At 44.6% G+C, this 20,794-nt stretch overlaps 1 protein-coding gene across 12 annotated transcripts in view; it reads left to right on the top strand.

Annotated features, from left to right (window-relative positions):
• Positions 1–20,794, top strand: part of Ccl25 (C-C motif chemokine ligand 25) — a 46,204-nt gene that overhangs the window by 3,388 nt on the left and 22,022 nt on the right. For 6 of the 12 annotated variants that reach the window (XM_029480283.2, XM_029480281.2, XM_029480284.2 and 3 more), the window contains one exon: positions 7,158–7,395. The exons of 1 other annotated variant lie outside the window; for it this stretch is intronic. Coding sequence is in view for 1 of the 11 variants with exons in the window: in XM_029480284.2 (XP_029336144.1) it covers positions 7,377–7,395 (19 nt within the window). In the remaining 10 variants the exon portion in view is untranslated. Of the gene's footprint in view, positions 1–2,766; positions 2,951–5,969; positions 6,427–6,472; positions 6,914–7,157; positions 7,396–20,794 lie in introns of those variants that run through there. 5 more of the 12 variants (XM_085844231.1, XM_029480279.2, XM_085844229.1 and 2 more) reach the window with 4 other exon arrangements.

Raw genomic sequence — 20,794 nt, 5'->3', positions numbered from 1 at the left:
GTCCACCCTGAGGAGGTTGTATGCACCCATTTGCCATGATGAACAGTGACTGAATGGTCTGGATAAGCATGGACTGTCTCCCATCAAGAACTGCCATGGGAAGCATGGAGGGAGCCTTCATCTGCAGAGCTTCCAAGTCTAAGTCTCCTGCAGAAGGCCCCTCCTTCTGGTCGGAGTCGTTGTCCGTGTTGTCCCCCCGGCCCCCTTGTCCTGGTCTTGTCACCCTCAGCCATTGGGCCCCGGACTCCTCCTCCTTGTGATTTCCAGGGGCATTTGGATGTCCAGGAGCCAGGGAAGCCCAGCTTCAGCCTCAGCCTGTGCCGTTTCTCTTACTCAGGCTAAGGCCCCCAGCCTGGGCTGCATCCTCTCTCTCTCTCTCTCTCTCTCTCTCTCTCTCTCTCTCTCCCTCCCTCCCTCCCTCCCTCCCTCCCTCCCTCCCCACACACACACACCCAGAGTGGTGCTTCCTGCAAGCCCATCACCGAATGGTGGCATAGGGTAAGATGTAGTCTAACATCTTCCATTTCGCCAGCTTAAGTGGTTTTTAGCGGCAAGATGGACCATGGGACCACATCTGGCATATACAACATGGGACATACTCAGCTGACACATACCCCAGCTGGCGACCCACAAGACCCACATCAGCATTCTGAATTAAACAGACTGTGAGTAACCCCTGGCACTAGGCCAAAAGACTCAGACCTTCCCACTCTAAAGACAGATATGTCCTCTTCCCACTTTTGTTTTTGGGCGGAGCTACTGCACTGACCCCCATCTAAATCCAGACAGTCCAAGGGACCATTGACAAAAACTCCGAGGCAGAGCTGGCTCCAGAGCCACAGTGGCTACTCCAACTGGGCCAAGAACACACAGTCCATTGCCTTCCTCTGACCTTCGTATGTGTGCATACATTCAGGCATACAGTATACTTGCACACAAAGATGAATGTGTCCCTTATCAACTCTTCCCAATTCAAACTTGATGTTGGGTACTTAACAATGGCTAGTTCACTAAAGGTCTGAATTTTTTATTATAGTTATGTGTGTATGTAGGTGTGCTTGTGTGGATGGGTATGTGTATATTCATGCATGCAAACATGTGGTCACATGCATGTAGAGGCCAGAGATCCCTCTACTATCATTCTTTATGTGCTGTCTGTCCTGTTTTTCTGAGACAAAGTGTCTTTATTGACTTAAAAACTTGTTAATTAGACTAGGTCTGGCCAGGGAGCCCCAGGGATCTACCTTTGTCTTAGGGTTTCTATTGCTGTGAAGAGATACCATGACACAATTCTTAAAAAGGAAAACATTTAACTGGAGCTGGCTTATAATTCAGAGGTTTAATCCATTGTCATCTTGGTGGGAAACATGGTGGCATGCAGGTGGACATGATGCTGAAGAGATAGCTGAGACTTAGTTCTACATCTAGATCTGCGGGGAACAGAAAGAACAGTGGACCTGGCTCCAGGATTTTAGACCTAAAAGCCCACTCCAGTGACACATTTCCCCCAACAAAGCCACACCTACTCCTAACAAGGCCACACCTCCTAAAAGTGCCACTCCCTATGGGGCCATTTCATTTAAACCCTCACATTTCACTCCTTGACCATACAGTCTGATTTATCTTTTGGTCCTAGCTCTTTAAAGGATCCCCAGTTGCGGCCTGGCGGTGGTGCCACACACCTTTAATCCCAGCACTTGGGAGGCAGAGGCAGATGAATTTCTGAGTTTGAGGCCAGCCTGGTCTACAGAGTGAGTTCTAGGACAGCCAGGGCTACACAGAGAAACCCTGTCTCAAAAAAAACAAAAAAAAAAAAAAATTAAAGAAAAAAAAGGATCCCAGTTGCTAGTCAACTGGCCCTTTAAGAATTCTTAGCTGTAAGAGCTGCTTGACCCCATAACCTTTAGTATTGGTTGCCTCTTGAGTTTCTGGGAACAGGATAGGATATCAAAAAGTCAGCAGAGGCTAAGAGGGACTGGGGGCTAGCAGACTGAGGAGAAGGCAGTTGATACAGAAGAAGAAAAAGTCAAGCGAGGACACCCTGAGATGAGCAGGTTGATAGCTAATAGGTTAGAGAACGGTTGTTATAATGTGGAACTGTTAGTATTAGGAAAAGTGGGAGAAGGGACTGTTTAAGCAGACTGTTGGGGAACTGAGGAGATGATTGGGAGAAACATTTGAAGGGGCTGGCTGGAAACTGGGAGGAATGGCTTGGAAAGAAATTAGATTCAGATACACACACACACACACACCCCAATCCTTTTTTCTCTCCTATCTAGTGTTAGAGGGTGAAATGGGGGTGGGGATAAAGAGTGGGAGAAAGAAAAAGCAAAGACCATAAAATAGCAAAGTCCAGCTGTAAACCACTATAGACTTGTAGCCACACCATAATGCAAAATGTACTTATTCAACTTCAAAAGTACCCATTTTCTGTAACAGTCTCAACCCTGTTTAAAAATCCAAAGTTCAGAGTCTCTTCTGAGACTCATGGCAATCTCTTAACTGTAATCCCTGTAAAATCAAAATGGAAAACAAACAAAACACAAAACAAAACCAGGTCACAAAAAACTTAAGGTGGTTCCAAAAGGGAGGGAGGGAGCATAATGCATAATGGACCAATGCGAGACCAAAAACCAGTTAGTGCAAACTAAATTCTGCATCTCCACGTCTGATGTCATAATGCTCTTCAGATCTCCAGCCCATTCAGTTTTGCTGAACACTCTTCTTGGGTTGATTCTACTCCCTGTTAACAGCTTTCCTTGGCAGGTATCCTACAGTTCTGGCATCCCCAACATCTTGGGGTCTCCAAGGCAATACAACCTTAACCTTCACAGTTTCACACAGTGGCCTCTCTGGGCCTGCATTCAGGGACATCCCTGACACAAGCCTGGCCTCAGCAGCTTTCCTTGGTTTCGGAGGGAGATTCTGTAACCCTTTCCTTACCTGTCTTGTATCCTTGCCTCTAAAACCGGGGCCAAGTGGCTGAAGCTTCCAGGTTCTGCTGCTTGCTTGGGCTGGCAGGCAGAGGCTCCCTTGTTTAATCACATCTGCATAAGCTTTATGGTTTTGATGATTTCCTTTGCTACTTAAGCTTTTCTTTAATTCCTTTTCACAAGTTGGAAGCTTAGCTGGATAGATCTTTCCCTAGACGCTTCTTACTATTCCTTTTATTTCATTTAATCTGTTTATTTCCTTAAACTGGGGCCTTAGCTCCATTATACTTCCTAGTGCCCCTTTTCTCCTCAAGGTGTACATTTTGTATAGTTTTTCTTCTTCAGCTTGCTCTTTTATGTATGTCTATGAATTATATGCTTGCCTGGTACCAATGGAGACTGTAAGAAGGTATGGGGTCCCCGGTAGTTAGGGAGAGCTGTGAGCTACTATGTAGGTGCTAGGAATTAAACTTAGGTCCTCAGGAGGAACAAATAGTGCTCTTCGTAAACAGCATTTTTTTAAGCCACCCCTCCCTTTTTTAAATGGTGTCATGTAGCCCAAGCTGGCATCAGACTTCATATGTAGCTAAGGATGACCTTGGACTCGTACTCCTGCTTCTACCTCCCCAGAACTGGGATTACAAGTATGTACCACCGTGCCTGTAGTTGGTATACTTTTATTTTTTACCATGTAGGGTCAAACTCAGATTGTCTCACTTGGCACAGTTCACCTCTAAGCCATCTCATTGGCCATAGACTATTTATATTTTCAGAAATATAACAAAAATGATTTTTTTTATTAATTTATTTTGAGATGATCTTACTCTTTTAGCCCTGATGGTCTGGAACTCACTAGCCTCAAACTCTGCCTTGAGCAAGATATGCCTGCCTTTGTTTCCTAAGTGCTGGGATTAGAGGTGTCTCCCGCCTCTTCTCACTACTATAACTGTTACCAGACCTGGTAGTACTGATTGGTATTCCCTGCTATTCTTGAAGCTCAGAGTAATAGTTTATCCATCTGTAATCTTATTTGGGAGGCTCAAATACGATTATCACAAGTTTAAGACTAGCCTGGGCTACATATCAAATCTAGGATAGCAATAGTAATAATTTTTAAAAATAGAGCTAGGGACATTAAAGGTCGTGGGGCTGCCTAGTATGTGTGAGGCCTGAGACTCAGTCCTAGGTACTGAGAAGGGGAGGAGGAATAGCTCAGTCAGTAAAATGCCAGGTGCACAGGCTTGAAGATCTAGCATTGTCTTACACTGACATAATGCCCTAACACTGACATAAAAGCTGAGCCCTGTGCCACACCTTTTAAACTCAGCACAGGTGGGATGGAGATAGACAGATCCCTAGAGCTTATTGCTTAGCTAGCCTAGCTGAATTGATGAGCTCTAAGCTCAGAGATCCTGTCTCAAAATTAAGATTTAGAGCCAGTGAGACAGCTTAGATGCATACATACACCCACATACATGTTTACATGCCCACATGAACACATCATTACCACTGCACACACATACACATACAAACAGTAATAATTTATTGTAATTAATAGGCCAATATTGATGACTTGTTTTTGATTATTCAGAGTATTTTTCTCTAATACCTGTTTTCCAGGGTCCCACAAAGATTACAACATACAAATTAATTTTTCTGTCTAGTTCCTTCTTGGCTGTGACAGAATCACAGCTTCCATATTTGTGATGACCTTTACACTTTTAAGAGGTACAGGTCAGGTATTTTATCCTTTGAAACTAGGTCTGTGTAGCTTAGAGCCATCTTGTTGTCTAGAAAAACAAACAAACAAACAAACAAACATCTTAGAACTCACAATCCTCTTGGGTGCTGGATTTATAGGTATACCTCACTGCACCTGGCTGATGAGTTAGTTTGGAAGGTGTTTCTTTGTTAGAATAGTCATAAGATTGTGGTAATGGGTTATTGACCGAAAGGTAAAATCAGCCAATCAGTTTTCCACCCATCATACTGTGTGTGTTTGTGAATGTGGAAGGCAAAGGTTGACATCTGTTGTCTTCCTCAATCATTATCCATCTTTTTTTTTCCATTTTATTTTTTGAGACAGAGTCTCTTATTGAACCTGGAGCTGACTGGTAGGCTAGGCTGGCTGGCCCATGAGCGTCAGGGATCCTCCAATGAGGGTCTCTGTTTCCTCAGTGCCAAGACTATAAGTATGCATCACTGTGCCCAGTTTTTTATGTGGGTGATGGGGATCTGAACTCAGGTCCTCATGCTTGCACTAGAAGCATTTTATTTACTGCGTCATCTCCCCAGTGCCCTCATATGTTAAGGTACATCCATCAACATTATTTGGTTGGTTGGTTTTGCTAGAGCCTTCAGCATGCTAAGTTATTAGTCAGGGTTCCCTAGAGTAGCAGAATGAATATCTTTTTCTGTATATATAAAATGGGGAGTTATTAGATTCACAGGCTGTGTTCTAACCAACAATGGCAGGCTATGAATGGAAAGTTAAGAATCTAGAAATTGCTCAGTCCATGAGGCTAGATGTCTCAGTTGATCTTCCGAAGATGTTGAAATCCCAAAGAAATAGGCTCAAGTGCTAGTGCATGCTAGCAAGACAAGAGCAGGCCGACAAAGAGCAGAGCCTTCCATGACCTTATATAGGCTTCCAGCATGTGTGGCTCAAATGAGAGGTGTGTCTTCCTGTCTCAAAGGTCAAGACTAGAAGTGGAGTCATCTACTTCAAACCAAGCAAAAAGTCTCTCACAGGTGTGCCCTCCATTTCTGGATTATAGTTTATTCCAGATGTAGAACCAAGAATAGTTATCATAGTAACCATTTTCTGACCTCCACAATACCTACACTTGCATGTACATGCATACACAGAAACATGCACATACATAATTTTTAAAAATAATAATTAAAATAAAAACAATGGGAAGAGCCAGTCCACTCTGGGTAGTACCAATCACTAGACAGAGGTCCTGAGGAAATTGAGCCATGCTCAAGTAGTCAAGTATGCATGCATTTTTTTCTTTGTGCTCTTCATTGTAGATATGGCAATCAGCTGTATGACGTTTCTGCTTTCACTTCACAATGATCAACTAGAGTTCATTCTCTGCTTTTATTTTAACTGAATACTATTTCATTTTGTTGTTCAAACGGTTCTGATTTTGGCCATTAGAATTTCTTTCCGTTGATTGTTATGGTCCTTGATTATTATCACCAAACATGTTAAGGTTCCTGGACACTTCTAACTCTAGCATTGCAAGATCCTGCAGGCTTGTATTATATACTTCTTACCTCAGTCCTGAAATAAACCATTTCTCCAAGAAGTCTTGGATCTTTGTGTAAGAGAATGATATTAGCAATTAAGATGAAGGTTAATCGGATGGTTTAGTGTGTGGAAGACGTACTGCCCAAGTCTAATGACCTGAATTAGGTTCCTGGAAGCCATATGGAGATGGAAGGAGAGAATTGACCTCCCAAACTTGCCTTCTGACATCTACAGGTATTCCATGTTATGTGTGACTGCCTGCCCTCACAGACCAGATATTTTATATATATGTGTGTGTGTGTGTGTGTGTACATATATATACATATATATGCACAATATTTTTTCCCTTTTATACAGGGTCTCACTATATAATCCTGGCAGGCCTAGAAGTTGTTATGTAGAACAGGTTGGACTAGAACTATCAAAAATCTACACGCCTTTCTGTGTGCTGGGATTAAATGTGTACATTACCACGCTCAATCACATTTTTTAATCAGAAACTTGAGATGCGATATGAGCTCCGAGAGCATGTACTACTAACTTATATTGTTTCTTTTATACCAATACTTGGTTGTTGTTTTGATCCTCAGGCTGGAACCTAGGGCTTTGTTACTGCTAGACAAGTATTCATAGTACCAGCCCTCGTCACAGTTCTGTTAATCATCCCCATTGTACCAGGTTTAGTCACTCAACTCTGGAGATATAGCAATGAGCATACAAGGTGTGTCATCTAGCTTAATATCAGCCCTTAGAGACGTGAGGGCAGCTCCAACATTTGCTTTATGGCCTTGGGAAGTTAATTTCCCCTTTTTAAAATGGGGGAGGGGAATGATGGCAATACTTCCTGAAACGTTATGAGAACTAGAAACCCTGGCAGAGCTTGAACAAGTGTTTATCACATTTTTCTCCGTCATTCTAGGGAATCAGTCCCAAAGCCCCCACTGTTGATTAACTGTTTCCTCCAGATTGAAACATTTTCTTCTGGACAGAAATGGAAAGCTCATACAACTTAGAAAGTAAAGGAAACGTCCAAGTTTCAGGAAGAGTTTGCAAGCTAGAAGATTCACAAGGAACTTCACTGGCCTACAGAAACAGTAACCATTACTATGAAGAGAAAAGGAAAGTGTCCTGTGGCTGAACTGAACTGTCTTCGAGGTCATTAGAGTGCCAGGCCTGCAGCTTCTATGAGTCGTCATGTGCTAGGTGAGCTTTTCAGTGACTTGCATGTCTCCGCCTAAGTGCACTGCCTGGTTCATGCTAGACTTGGGTAGAATGATTTCTGCACACTGGCACCCCATCTAGAATGAATAGACAAGTCGTCCTTCTTGGCTCAGGAAGTCACAAACACCTGTTTATATTGAACAAGTGCTCTACTGCCACGCTGTACTCCCAGCTCCTTGTTTTCTCTTTAGGTTTTCTGGTTAGTGTCAGCCCTTGAGTAAGAAAAAGCAGACAGTCATGTTTGGCCCAGGTTGTTCTTGCTGTACCTCCATATCCCAGTTCCTTCAACACAAGCTGCACTGCTCAGAAGGTTAGGAGACGGCTGAGGATTTTTTTTTTTTTTTTTGGTTTTTCGAGACAGGGTTTCTCTGTATAGCTCTGGCTGTCCTGGAACTCACTTTGTAGACCAGGCTGGCCTTGAACTCAGAAATCTGCCTGCCTCTGCCTCTGCCTCCCCAGTGCTGGGATCAAAGGCGTGCACCACCACGCCTGGCAGGATTTTTTTTTTTTGAAAGATTTGTATGCATCTGTCTCTGAATGTCTGCCCACATCTGTGGCCATGAGGAGATCGGAAGAGGGTATCAGGTTTCCTTCCACTCTACCTATGGTCTTTCCCTGAATCTGGGGCTTTTGTTTGTTTTTCAGTTGTACAGAGGCTAGCAAGATGTAGTGGTCTCCTGCCTCTGCCTCCTTTAGAACTGGGTAGTAGCATGTATTCGTTTCCCAGCTTGTTATGTGGGTGTTGGATCCTCATGATTATGCAACAGGTACTGTAAACTACACAGTCACCTCCAGCCCAGAGGGGTTCTGTTTGTTGCTTGTTTTGTTTTTTTGAGACAAGATCTCATGCTTGAACTTGCTAAGTAGCCAAGGATGCCATTGAACTCAGAGTTGGGGTCCCTGCCTTCAGCTCCCTGGTGCTGAGATGACAGCATGTACCACTGTGCTTGGCCAGAGAGGACTTAAGACTTAAGTCCTGATGCCTCCTTTGAGAATATCTTTGATCTCACATATACTTTTCATGTTGGGAGCATCTGGGCTCAGTCAAAGCATAAGGGATGCTTTTGTATAACTCTCTCCTCCAGATTAAAGCATTCCCTCCTGGAAGAATAAGGAAGGCTCCTAAAACTCAGGAAGTAAATAAGACTTAAAAGCTGCACAAGGCCTCTCACCTGAGATTATAGAAGCAATAACAGTTGTACGTATAGGGACTCAGGGCTCCATCTGTAGCACCACCACCAACAGTCATGAGGGAGAGCCTACCAGGCAGAGAAGCAGGATGCTTGGGACCCAGACATACAAAATGGATACCAGGGGCTGCAGATGGGGCTCAGTGCTTACAACACTTGCTGGACAGTTGTTAAGAACAGAGTTTGAGTCCCTAAGACCCATAAAATGCCAGCTGGATGGGTTGCAGCACCCTGTAATTTCAGCCTTGGGAGGTGGAGACAGAATCAGCAGAGCATGCTTATGGGGTCTGGTTTGATTGAAGCTCTGCCTATGGTTCTCAACATCAACATGGGCCTCCACATGCATGTACACATTGCACCTGCACATGTGTGAGCTCATACATGCAAACATGTATACATATACACGTACATACGTACAAACATATATGAAGGAAAGAAGGGGGAGGGTACACCTATTCTGGAAGATTATTCTTCATAAGGAATTCAGGTAGTGAGTAGAGAGAGTGGTGAAGACACTGAAAAGGTGATGGTCACCTGTTCTGAAGAATCACCGAGAAGAAGCTGGAGAAGTTACATCGTGATCCTAAGCACAGGGTAAGACTAAGCTTTACATTCATTTGATTTTTTTTTTTTTTAAGATTTATTTATTTATTACATGTAAGTACACTGTAGCTGTCTTCAGACACTCCAGAAGAGGGCGCCAGATCTCGTTACGGATGGTTGTGAGCCACCATGTGATTGCCAGGATTTGAACTCTGGACCTTCAGAAGAGCAGTCGGGTGCTCTTACCCACTGAGCCATCTCACCAGCCCCTTGATTGTTTTTTAAGTGAGCAGTGGGTGGTGGTGTCACATGCTTTTAATCCTAGCACTTAGGAGTCAGAGTCAGAAAGATCTCTGAGTCTGAGGCTAGCCTGGTCTACAGAGCTACTTTCAGGATAGCTAGGACTACACAAGGAAACTGTCTTAAAAATGTGTATATGTGTGTAGTTGCCTGAGGCCAGAAGAGGGTAAATAAGTACTGGAGCTGGGGTTATAAGTGGTTGGGAGGCACCTAATGTGGGTGCTGGGCTTGTGCAAGAACATCACGCCCTCTTAAGCTATCTCATCAAACCCAGGTCCTACGTTTTTTGTAAATCATGTGGTTGCCCTAGCAACAGGAAACATGCCCACAAATGTTTTCTGTCAACTCCTTTGAAGAAAGCTGTGGATATGTGTTTGTATTAGTTTTCTGTTACGGACAGAATGCCTGAGATGAGCATCTTAGGTAGAGGGAAGGTTTACCTTGGCTTCTGGGTTTCAGTCTGTGATCCCTTGGCTCCCTTGCTTATGGCCTTTGATAGGAAAGCAGAAGATGATGGTGGAAACATGCAGTGGAACACAGCTGCCCATCCCATGGCAACTAGGAGTGGGAGAGGCTGAGGACAGGAGAGCAGGTACCACATATCCACCCCTAGTGACCTGCTTCCTCCAACAAGGTCCTACCTCCTATCAGCCCTGTCAGTTTCTAATGGCTCATTCAGATGTGAACCTGTCAATGGATAGGAACATGAGGACCCACTGATGAAGTCAGTCTCCATAGTCCGTCTTGTTTTTCACAGTCCTAACTCTCAACATTACTGCAGAGGGAAACTTTGAAGATAGGGACTTTGGAGGGACTGTGGAGATGGCTCAGTTTGAAAAGTGCTTCTTATACAAGCATGACACTGCTTGGATCACCAGTGTCCATTAAATAAATAAAATAAAATAAAAAGTGAAAAAACCTCAAGGCTGGGTATGTTGACCTGTGCTTATGATCTCAGTGTTCAGAAGGTAGAGGTATGATGGTTGCTGAAAGTTGCAGGCTGTCCATGGGTTCATAGTGAGACCTCATGTTCAAAGGGTAAGAACAAACAAAACAACCCAGGAGCAGCAGCCAGGTGTTGTGAACCTAAGTCAGTACTGAGAAGACTGGAATGTCTCCATGGCTTGGTGTCCAAGCAGGCTAGCCAAAGAGTGAAAAGCCCTTTCTTTCACACACACCAAACAAACAAAAATGGCTTTTAACACAAACACTTGGGAGGTACAAGCAAATGGAATTCTGAGTTCAATGCCAGCCAAGGATACACAGTGAGACTATCTCAAAAACCAAAAAAACAAGAGTGATTAAGGAAGATGCCCAGTGTTGACTTGTAGCCTCCACATACATGGTACTGGAATATGGGGGAATATAAGAAGTCTTGCAGCAGGGTAAAGAGTGATTGGGGGACATGCCAAATGTTGGCCTGTAGCTTCCACATACATGTGCACACATATATACACACAGTGCTGTAATGTGGGGAGAGAGGAAAACTTGCAGCTGGCTATAAGGTAGCCAACCAGAAAGAGGAAGGAAAGCTCTAGGAAAAACAAGACAGAGCTGGCTCCACTGCTCTCCTAGGCAACACAGAAGGGCTGTCCTTGATGGTGGGAGCTAGCCCCAAGGGTATAGGCTGGGGAGGGCTGGTCCCACCCTTAGACTGCTATAGGGTGGCTTGGGAGAAAGAGAGGCTCCCTCAGCCCCTTACCTCTCACTGCCTTTGAGATAGCCCTGTACCTCACCTGGGCAGCACAGTAGAGCTGACCCTGGTGGTAAAGGTGTTGGTAGGCTGGCCCAAAGATGAGAACAGGAAAGTTGATCCTACCTACCCCTTGCTGGCTTGGCACTGGGTGAACTAGCCAGGGCACTGCTGGAGAGCTCACCCTGGTAGTGTGGGTACAAGAAAGCTGCTAACCCACGCAGCTACCTCCCAGGCCTACACCATCTATGATCTGCTGATGCTAGTGAAAGGGTTGGTCCTGTAGATCCAAAGTAGCAGGATCTTCATAGCACAGAGCAACAACAGAATATCTGGGAGGAGTGCCTGTGACGATCCAGTATTGACAGTGTAGCAGAAACCAGAGGTCTCAGTACAGACCAATGGCTCATTGCAATAAACATTTGCAAATAAAGATGTATGGACAAAAGGGTATACTATGGAACACAGTTTAGCTTCCATGGCAAGATTGTTTTCTTTTTTTATTCTAATTTTATTTGGGGGAAGGTTTGCAAGGGTGGATATGGAGGGATGGGGAGATGAGTGGGATTGGGGTGTATGATGTGAAAATCATAAAAAATTAAGTAAAACAAGCAAAACAACAAGCCAGTCCTTTGCTGGGTCCCATGTAGCACCTCCTGCACCGCACGCCCATCTCCACCTTTCTAGGAACACACACAAGGCACGTTTGCTCTTTTAATAAACTCAGCAGCTGTTAGTAATTACACCTTCACTTGTAATCATCCATCTAATTGTTACAGACTGAATTGTGGTTATGTGCAGCTTCTAAGAAACCCCCTTCCTGTTCCTGAAAGGAGACCTTAGAGTGTCTTAGTGGTGGGTAAAAAAAAGGAAGAGAAATGCTAGGCTCAGACCTGTCAGTCCAGGAGCTAGAGGCAGCTGTTTGTTGGTATTGGTTGGCTTAATCCACCCTCCATTCAGAGATGATATGCTTCTGCTTTTTAAAAATTAAATTTTATGTGTATGTGTGTCATAGTGCATGTGTTGAAGTCAAAGGATAACTTAGAGGAGTCAGTTCTGTGTCCTGACAAACTGGAATCATCAGGTTTGGCAGTAAGAACTTTAATCCTGCATTTGCTTTGGTTGTTGTTATTATTATTATTAAATTCATTCACTTTACATTCCATTATCAGCCCCGACAAGTACCCCTTCACAAAGATCCCCCTCCCCATTCCACTCTCCCTTTCTCCTTTCAAAGGAGGAGTCTCTTCTAGCTGTTTGTACCCCCATACACACACACATCAGGTTGCTGCAGGGCTAGTTGCATCCACAGGCAGGCAACAGACTCAGGACACACTTCTAGTTGGTGGGGACCCACATGAAGACTAAGCTGCTCATATGCTACATATGTGCAGTGGGGCTAGGTTCAGTCCATGGTCACTCTTTGGTTGGTGATTCAGGCTCTGGGAAACCCCAAGTGTCCAGGTTAGTTAATTCTGCTGGTGTTCCTCTGGATTCCCTGTCCTCTTGGGGTCCAGTCTGCCAATCCCCCCAATTTTTCCATAAAATTCCCCTAGCTCTTCTAATATTTGACTGTGGGTCTCTGCATCTCTTTCCATTGGCTGCTAGTTGGAGCCTCTTAGATGACAGTTAAATGCTAGGTTCCTGTCTGCAAACATAACAGTATTAGTAGTATCAGGGATTGACTCTTGCCCATGGGATGGGTATCAGATGTAGGGATAGCTGGTGTAATGGCTTGTATATGCTGGGCCCAGGGAGTGGCACTATTTGGAGGTGTGGCCTTGCTGGAGTAGGTGTGTCACTGTGGGATGGGCTTTAATACTTTAGTCCTAGTTGCCTGGATGCCAGTATTCTGCTAGCAGCCTTCAGATGAAGATGTAGAAGTCTCAGCTCCTCCTGCACCATGCCTGCCTGGATGATGCCTTAATGATAATGAACTGAACCTCTGAATTGTAAGCAGCCCCAGTTATAAGACTTGCCTTAGTCATGGTGTCTCTTCGCAGCAGTAAAACCCTAACTAAGACAGCTGAGGGAAGAGAAATCAGCAGGAGTGGGGGAGGCAATCCTAGGACATGTCAGAGACCTGGGGTATGTGAGGGCCACACGGGGTAAATGGGGGTAACTGGCTGACACTGCTAGCAGTGGGGGAATATGGACTTCGAAGTGGCCACTTCCTCTAGCCAGGCAGGACTCCCAGTGGAGAGATAAGGACAGTAATTTACCCACAAACCCTTTGATCCAAAAGGTGTCTTGCCTACAAGAAGTTCAGGGACAAAGAGCAGAAATGAAGACCCATCCCATGGGCAAGAACCAATCTCTGCATTTGCTTTTTTAACCTGAATAATAAGGGAAAGTCTTAATTCTTGGTTTAAAGACAGTCTCCTGAATCCCAGGCTGTATCAAAATCTTTGTAATAAAGATGACTTTGAACACTGATTCTGCTTCTCTCAGATCTAAACTCATAAGCTTGTTTTACTATGCCCAACATGAAGGCTTTTTTTCCCAATAAGGAAAGCAAAGTTGTAATTGCTAATCTTTGTTGTCAGTGACACACATTGAAGACAGCCTCAACTGAAGAACTGTCACCATAAGATTGACCTGTGGGCATTTTTTTTTTGTGGCATTTTTTTAATTGATAATTGATGTAGGAGAGCCCAGCCCACTGAGGTCAGTTACCATCTCTGGGAAAGTGGGCTTGTGCTGTATAAAAGAGTAGCTGAGTATGAGCCTGAAAACAAGAGTTAAGCTTAGAAATCATCAACTGAGCCGGGTGTGGTGGCGCACGCCTTTAATCCCAGCACTCGGGAGGCAGAGGCAGGAGGATTGCTGAGTTCGAGGCCAGCCTGGTCTACAAAGTGAGTTCCAGGACAGCCAGGGCTACTCAAAGAAACCCTGTCTCAAAAAAAAAAAAAAAAAAATCATCAACTGGTGTCTTGAGGTTGTCTCTTGCCATCTACCTTTTAGAAGTGTGGGTGTGAAGAGCACCTGAGATGGCTCAGCAGGTAAAGGGGCTTGCTGCCAATCCTAGCCACCTAAATTTTATGCCCTGAATCCACATGGTGAAAGGAGAAGACTGGCTCAGGCATGTTATCCTCAGATGTCCTCATGCACACACACAATAAATAAATAGAAACTATTCTACCTTGAAAGTAAATTAAGGTCATTGAGCCAACCCTCTTGGGAAGCTTGCTCTTACTGCTCATTCCAGTGCTTCTCCCCCAAGCACAGTCACAGGCGTTCCATCTCTCTGGGCTCAAGATTGGCAATGCCACAAAGTGACCTGTGTTGCTGTGGACCTTAAGGACAGTGACCTAGTCACTCTTAGCCATCCCTGAGTAGACTGTAAATCAATAAACTACACCTTCACCCTCCTTGCCTCTATGCAGACTCACTGTCTGTAGGAAGGGGGGCCACCACCACCACTTTCTCAAAGTCCAGCAAATTAACTATTATGCAATAGAACCTCACTACCACTTTCTCTTTCAAATTTCTATTTTATTTTGTATTCCTCCTTTTGTGTTCTTGAGTATATGAAGGTATTCATGTGTGTGTACACGTGAAGACCAGAGGTCAAAAGGTACCATATACCTTATTTATTGAGACAGAAACTCTTAACTGGGTCCTGGTATAGGGGTGGTTTTGATGTTAAGTTCCTGTTCCCCCATTGGTTCTTGATCTGTCAGTAATGAAAGCCATGGGCCAATTGCTGAATGGAAGGAATAGTCCCAACTTCTGCCTCGATGGAGGAAAAAGAGTCACAAGGGAGGAGAGGAGAGTTCTGGAGGTTTCTGATGGAGTGGAGTTGACCAAACATGTGAGGTCTTGGGTGGACTAGTGGCCTGTGGCTGCTCCTACAGGTGAGTGGTCAGGAATGTAATTAGCTACTGGTGTTTAGGGGAGCAGAGATAAGAATATTATTAAGGACACACTTCTCCAGTGGGGAGATCGTAGCGCCCAGCAATTGTGATAAGAAGCCGAGTTGCAAAGGAATAATTGTCTGTGTGTCTCTCTGTGTGTTTTATCTGTGGATTCAAGAGAAGCTGGGTGGGGGCTGTTAATGCAGCCCATTCATAGAACATAGGCAGGGTAGTACAAAACTACATGCAACATTCTGGGGTTCACTGAATAGGTTAGGTTGGCTAGCCACTGAACTCTAAGGATCTATCTACCTATCTCTGTCTCTCCAGTACCCACCTCCTTTCCTGGCTCTTTATATGGGCTCTGGGATAGAACACATACCCTCAGGCTTGTATGGGAAGCATTCTGCCAACAGAGTTATTTCTTCCCTTTTAAAATTTCATTATTTATAATTATGTGTATTATAGGGATAAGTTATGTGCAGGCACCCATAGAGGCCAAAGGTGTTGAATCCTCCTGAAGGTGGTTATAATCTTGAAGTCTTGACCCTCTTTCCTGCAAAATTATAGCCATGACCAAATATGCTTGGCTGGCATCTGGTTTTAAATATAGACTTTCTGCTTGTTCTAGTTATGAGGAGACCAACAGATCTTGTGATTGACAGTGAAAAGGTATTCTGTGTTCCTGAGAGGAGAGGACAAGCCATGCCATCCAGGACCCCTCAAGAGATAGAGGGAGGAAGGGAGAGGGAAGCACGGGCAAGAGCACTGTGATAGATTATATACAAAGAAGCAGGTTAGAAAGGATAAGTGGGCTTGGGCTTGCCTAGTTCAAATAGTTTTAGAGGACTTTGGGGCATAGGGTATGCCCCAAGTTGTCTGGTAAATGACTCTGGAATAATTAAGAGAAGTAGAGAAGAGGTAGAAATGTTGCGCAGTGGTGAATACTTAGCTAGCATATTTGAGGCTCTGGGCACCATCCCCAACACTGAAAACAAAAATGAAGATTAAAAAAAAGATCATCGCAAAGCTGGTCTGTGTACACCTATTAAATACCAGCTACTCAAAGGCTGAAGCACAAGGATAGTTAAAGGCTAGTGTGGTCGTTTGAATATGCTTGGCCTAGGGAGTGGCACTATTAGGAGATGTGGCCGTATTGGAGGAGGTATGTCACTGTTGAGACCACCCTCCTAGATTCTCCCAACTGCCTGAGGACAGTATGCTCCTGGCTTCTTTTGGATGAAGATGTTGAACTCTCGGTTCCTCCAGTGTCATGCCTGCCTGTGCTTCCTGCCTTGATGAACCATATGGACTAAACCTCTGAAAGTGTAAGCCAGCCCCAATTAAATGTTGTCCTTTATAAGAGTTGCCTTGGTCATTGTGTCTGTTCACAACATCCAAACTAAGGCAGCTAGCCTGTCTGTCCAACAGTGAGATTTTTTTCTATGTTATCTACTTATTTACTGGTTTGTTTATTTAGAGATAGGGTCTCATGTAGCACAGAATGGCCTCAAACACTATGTAGATGATCGTGAATTCCTGATCCTCCTGTTTCTACTTCTTAAGTGCTAGTAGGAATGAGATTCTTCCCGTGTGTGTGTGAGTTGGACACACTTGCACAACAGCACATATGTAAAGAGCAGAGGACAACCTTCAACATCAGTACTTGTTGTGGATTGCCTTGGTGCTGTTCATATTTTGATGCTAATTCTGTTCCTTGAAGAGGGGCTGCCCCTGACAAGGAGTGGATCCTGTACTCAGGAGATTCCATATGAACCTCCTTCCCATTTTAGCTGATCAAATAAAGGCTAGAGCCTGTGATTGGGCAGTGGAAGGGAATGGTGGGGCTGGAAGTTTTAGAGAAGGAGAGGGAGGAAGGAAGAAGTAGATGGAGGAAAGGAGAGGGAGGAAGATGAAGGAAGAGGAGGTGGAAGATGGAGCAGAACAACATGGCCTGGAGGAGCTGCAAGTAGCTCACTTTGTGAGCTTATTTGTGCACATACACATGCACAATACACACACACACACAAATAGAAATTTTAAAATTTAAAGATAAATAAAACAAGACGAACCATTCTCCAAAAAGGATCGTGTGTTCGGCACAAAACAAATCTCAACAAATTTGAGACAGACAGTAATTAGGACTCTTTCCACCTCCCATGGTATAAAACTAGAAATTAATACTATGAGGAATTTCATAAAATTCACAAATACTTGGAAAATAACACATTTGTTAAAGTGTTAATGAAAAAAAAATTCAGTTGGGTTACATCTAGAGTTATTCTTTAACACTTAACACCTACATCAAAAAAACAGCAGGTGTAGGGGTGCACACTGTAGTCCCAGCTCTTAGGAGCCAGATGCAAGAAGTTCAGAGGTTCAGGGTCAGCCTAGGCTACATGAGAGTCTGTGTTAAAGAAAACAAAACAAAACAGGACTGGAGAGATGCTTCAGTGGTTAAGAGTGGTTAAGGTCAGCCAGGCAGTGGTGGTGCATGTCTTTAATCACAGCACTTGGGAGGCAGAGGCAGGCAGATTTCTGAATTGGAGGCCAGCCTGGTCTACAGAGTGAGTTCCAGGACAGCCAGGGCTACACAGAGAAATCCTGTCTCGAAAAATGAGAGAAAGAGAGAGAGATAGGTCTTTCAGAAGACCTGAGTTAGAGACAGCGAGAGCTTTCAGTAGACCTGAGTTGGTTTTCTAGCTCCACACCAGGCATCACAACCATCTGTAACTCCAGCTATAAGGGGACCTGATGCCTTTAGCTTCCACGGGACCAGCACATATGTTTATGCAGATATACATACACATTATTTAAAATGTTTATTTAATGTATTTATTTTAAAATAAACAAAAGCCTAAACATACCAAAAGGGAAGCTTGCTATGCACAAAATCCTGGGTTCTATTATTCCCAGTACCTTATAAAGTAAGCATGGTGGTGCATGCCTATAATCCCAGCACTTTGGATGTAGGGGCAGAAGGATCAGGTGTTCAAGGCTATCCTGCACTGGAGAGACACTGTCTCAAAAAAATTAATAAAATCAAATGAAATGTTGGAGCAATTTCCAGTGAGACGAGCCATATCAGGGAGGTATGAGCTCGATAGCCAGAACCTGCCTCAGTGAATCCAGCATAAAAACAGTGGACAATAATTCCTGATATCAACCTCAGGCTTACAAACACACACATACACACACATTCACACATACACATATGCAAAAACTTTCACACACACACACACACAGGGAAAATGGAGAAAAATAAACGGTAAAGCAGCAGCTTGACACAAGGTTAGTGAGGACTGGCTGGTAGGTGTCTGGAGTACAGAGTATCCCTCCCTCCCTCCCTGTGACATGAGCAGCTATGGAGGAGGGTTTCCAGCTGCTTTCCCAGACAGCCAGGGCTGCCAAAGTCTTAGCAAATGCCTCTTTTTGTTTGTTTGTTTTTTTGAGACAGGGTTTCTCTGTGTAGTCCTGGCTGTCCTGGAACTCACTTTGTAGACCATGCTTGCCTCGAACTCAGAAATCCGCCTGCCTCTGCCTCCCAAGAGCTGGGATTAAAGGCATGTGCCACCACGCCCGGCTAGCAAATGCCTCTTACCACTAGAACTTCAGGATACTCGTGGGGCCGACAGGTAAAAATGACTTCAGGAGAATGCCCACTTCAGCCCAGGATGTTCAGGCAGTGCCCATCCCTGCACCTTTGCTGATGACCTCCAGGTCTCTGCCATGGCAGGCCTAGGTATTTCATAGACAATATTTCTGTTGTTCTTGCTGTTGAGAGGGGATCTCACTATGCAGCTAAGACTTTTGATCTTGGCCTTTCCAGGGCTGGACTTGTAGCATTTCAGAGGGCTCCCCAGTCTGTATGGGGTATATATTAGGCAAACACCCTACCACAGCCTTCCTTTTTACTTGTTATTTTAAGGCAGATCCTTTTTTTTAAACAAATAAATATCTTGATTTTTTTTTTTATTAAGCAGGAATAAATTTATTTATGACAGGAACACTTTTTTTTTTTTTTTTTTTTTTTTTTTTTTTTGTGGTTTTTCGAGACAGGGTTTCTCTGTGTAGCTCTGGCTGTCCTGGAACTCACTTTGTAGACCAGGCTGGCCTCGAACTCAGAAATCCGCCTGCCTCTGCCTCCCGAGTGCTGGGATTAAAGGCGTGCGCCACCACGCCCGGCCACTTTTTTTTTTTTTTTAAAAAGATTTATTTATTTCATTTATACAAGTACACTGTAGCTGTCTTCAGACACACCAGAAGAGGGCATCGGATTCCATTACAGATGGTTGTGAGCCACCGTGTGGTTGCTGTGATTTGAACTCAGGACCTCTGGAAGAGCAGTCAGTGCTCTTAACTGCTGAGCCATCTCTCCAGGCCACTAAGTTGCTCTTAAACTCACTGAACTCACTGCAGTCCAGGCAGACCTTGAATTTGGATGTTTAAGCTACCCATGCTCGCTCGCTCTCTCTCTCTCTCTCTCTCTCTCTCTCTCTCTCTCTCTCTCTCTCTCTCTCTCTTTCTCTTTCTTTGGGTGTGTGTGATATTTATTTTCATCTGACTCTCCAAATGCTAGGATTACGGATCTGTGTCACCGGTTTTATGTGGAAGTAATGTTAGAACCTTAAGTTTCATACATCCTAGGCCACGTTCCCAGCCTAGCACTTTGTCTTTAATTCATGTCCTTGGGACCTTTGAACATCCTGTCTCCTACTCGCAGTCCTGTGCCTACATCTTGAGCAGACAAGCTACTCTCTTAGACTTCCTCTCCTCTTCGCCATGAAGGGTGCTAGTGGGTCAAGCCCTGACCCTCAAGCTGGGGAAAATGGGCACACATTCCTAGTAACTCCCCCTGACACTTGGCTTCAGCGGGTTCAGGTTTGCCACGCTGCGTCTCCAAGCCAGTAGCCACGCTGAGCAGCGTCCTAACCCAGCCTCATCCACCCAGATCCAGAAGCCGAGGAACCTGAGAAGCTCATGGATCTGAAGGGTAGGGGTGGGGGCTTGCATCCCCTGCTGCAGTGGCTGGATTTGCACACCACACCCTCGGAGTAAGCCCCACCCAGAAAGCACCCCCTGGTTTCATAAGCTCTTCTGTTTACATCTTCCTCATTTGAAAACTGGCTGTAAGTGCTACCCACCAAAACTACTCAAATCTACACCATCAAGATTTATCCTCAGGTGCCATTCCTCAAAACTCGCCCCCTGGTGCTATTCTCCAAACACAGACCAAAGCTTTATGACTTGCTCTGGTATGTGGAGCTCTAAGCTCTAATCATCCTGCGGGGCCTTAAGCTTCACTCACCTGCAGCCGGCCAGCACCCTCCACTGCCCCGCGGAGTGGGGTGGGGGGTGGGAGAGGGCAAAGGACCCCGACTAAGTAGAATTAAATACAACAGGAGGTTCGGAGTGTGAGGAATACCCAGAGAGAGGACTGGTGTCGCTAGCTGCGGGTGCGGGTGATGAAAAGTTAAAAGCGGTTAGTTGTGAGTTCTTGTGGCAGGCCTCCCTGTTCCTCCTCCCCGCCCCGCCCAGCCCCGCCCCATCTTCCTAAACATTTTGCTCCTATCCCCCAGAGGGTCAAGTTAACCAAAGGAAAGAAGAAATGCTTTCAAAATGAATCTTGTTTTGCTTCCTGCAGACAACAGATGCTGTCACCTGGATCCTGGCTTCACATTCCAAACAAGAACATTACTTTCTTTCCAGTATTGTGGTTAAAAACTGTTTTGTTAGAATGGCTTTCATTCCGTATCACTTACTGCCCCACTGAAAGTGTACCTTTCCAGACAGGGAGA

Source organism: Mus caroli, unplaced genomic scaffold (assembly GCF_978045245.1).
Source record: "Mus caroli unplaced genomic scaffold, Mus_caroli_1 scaffold_10, whole genome shotgun sequence".
Taxonomy (NCBI): Eukaryota; Metazoa; Chordata; class Mammalia; order Rodentia; family Muridae; genus Mus; species Mus caroli.
This window is presented reverse-complemented; position numbering and strand designations above follow the sequence as displayed.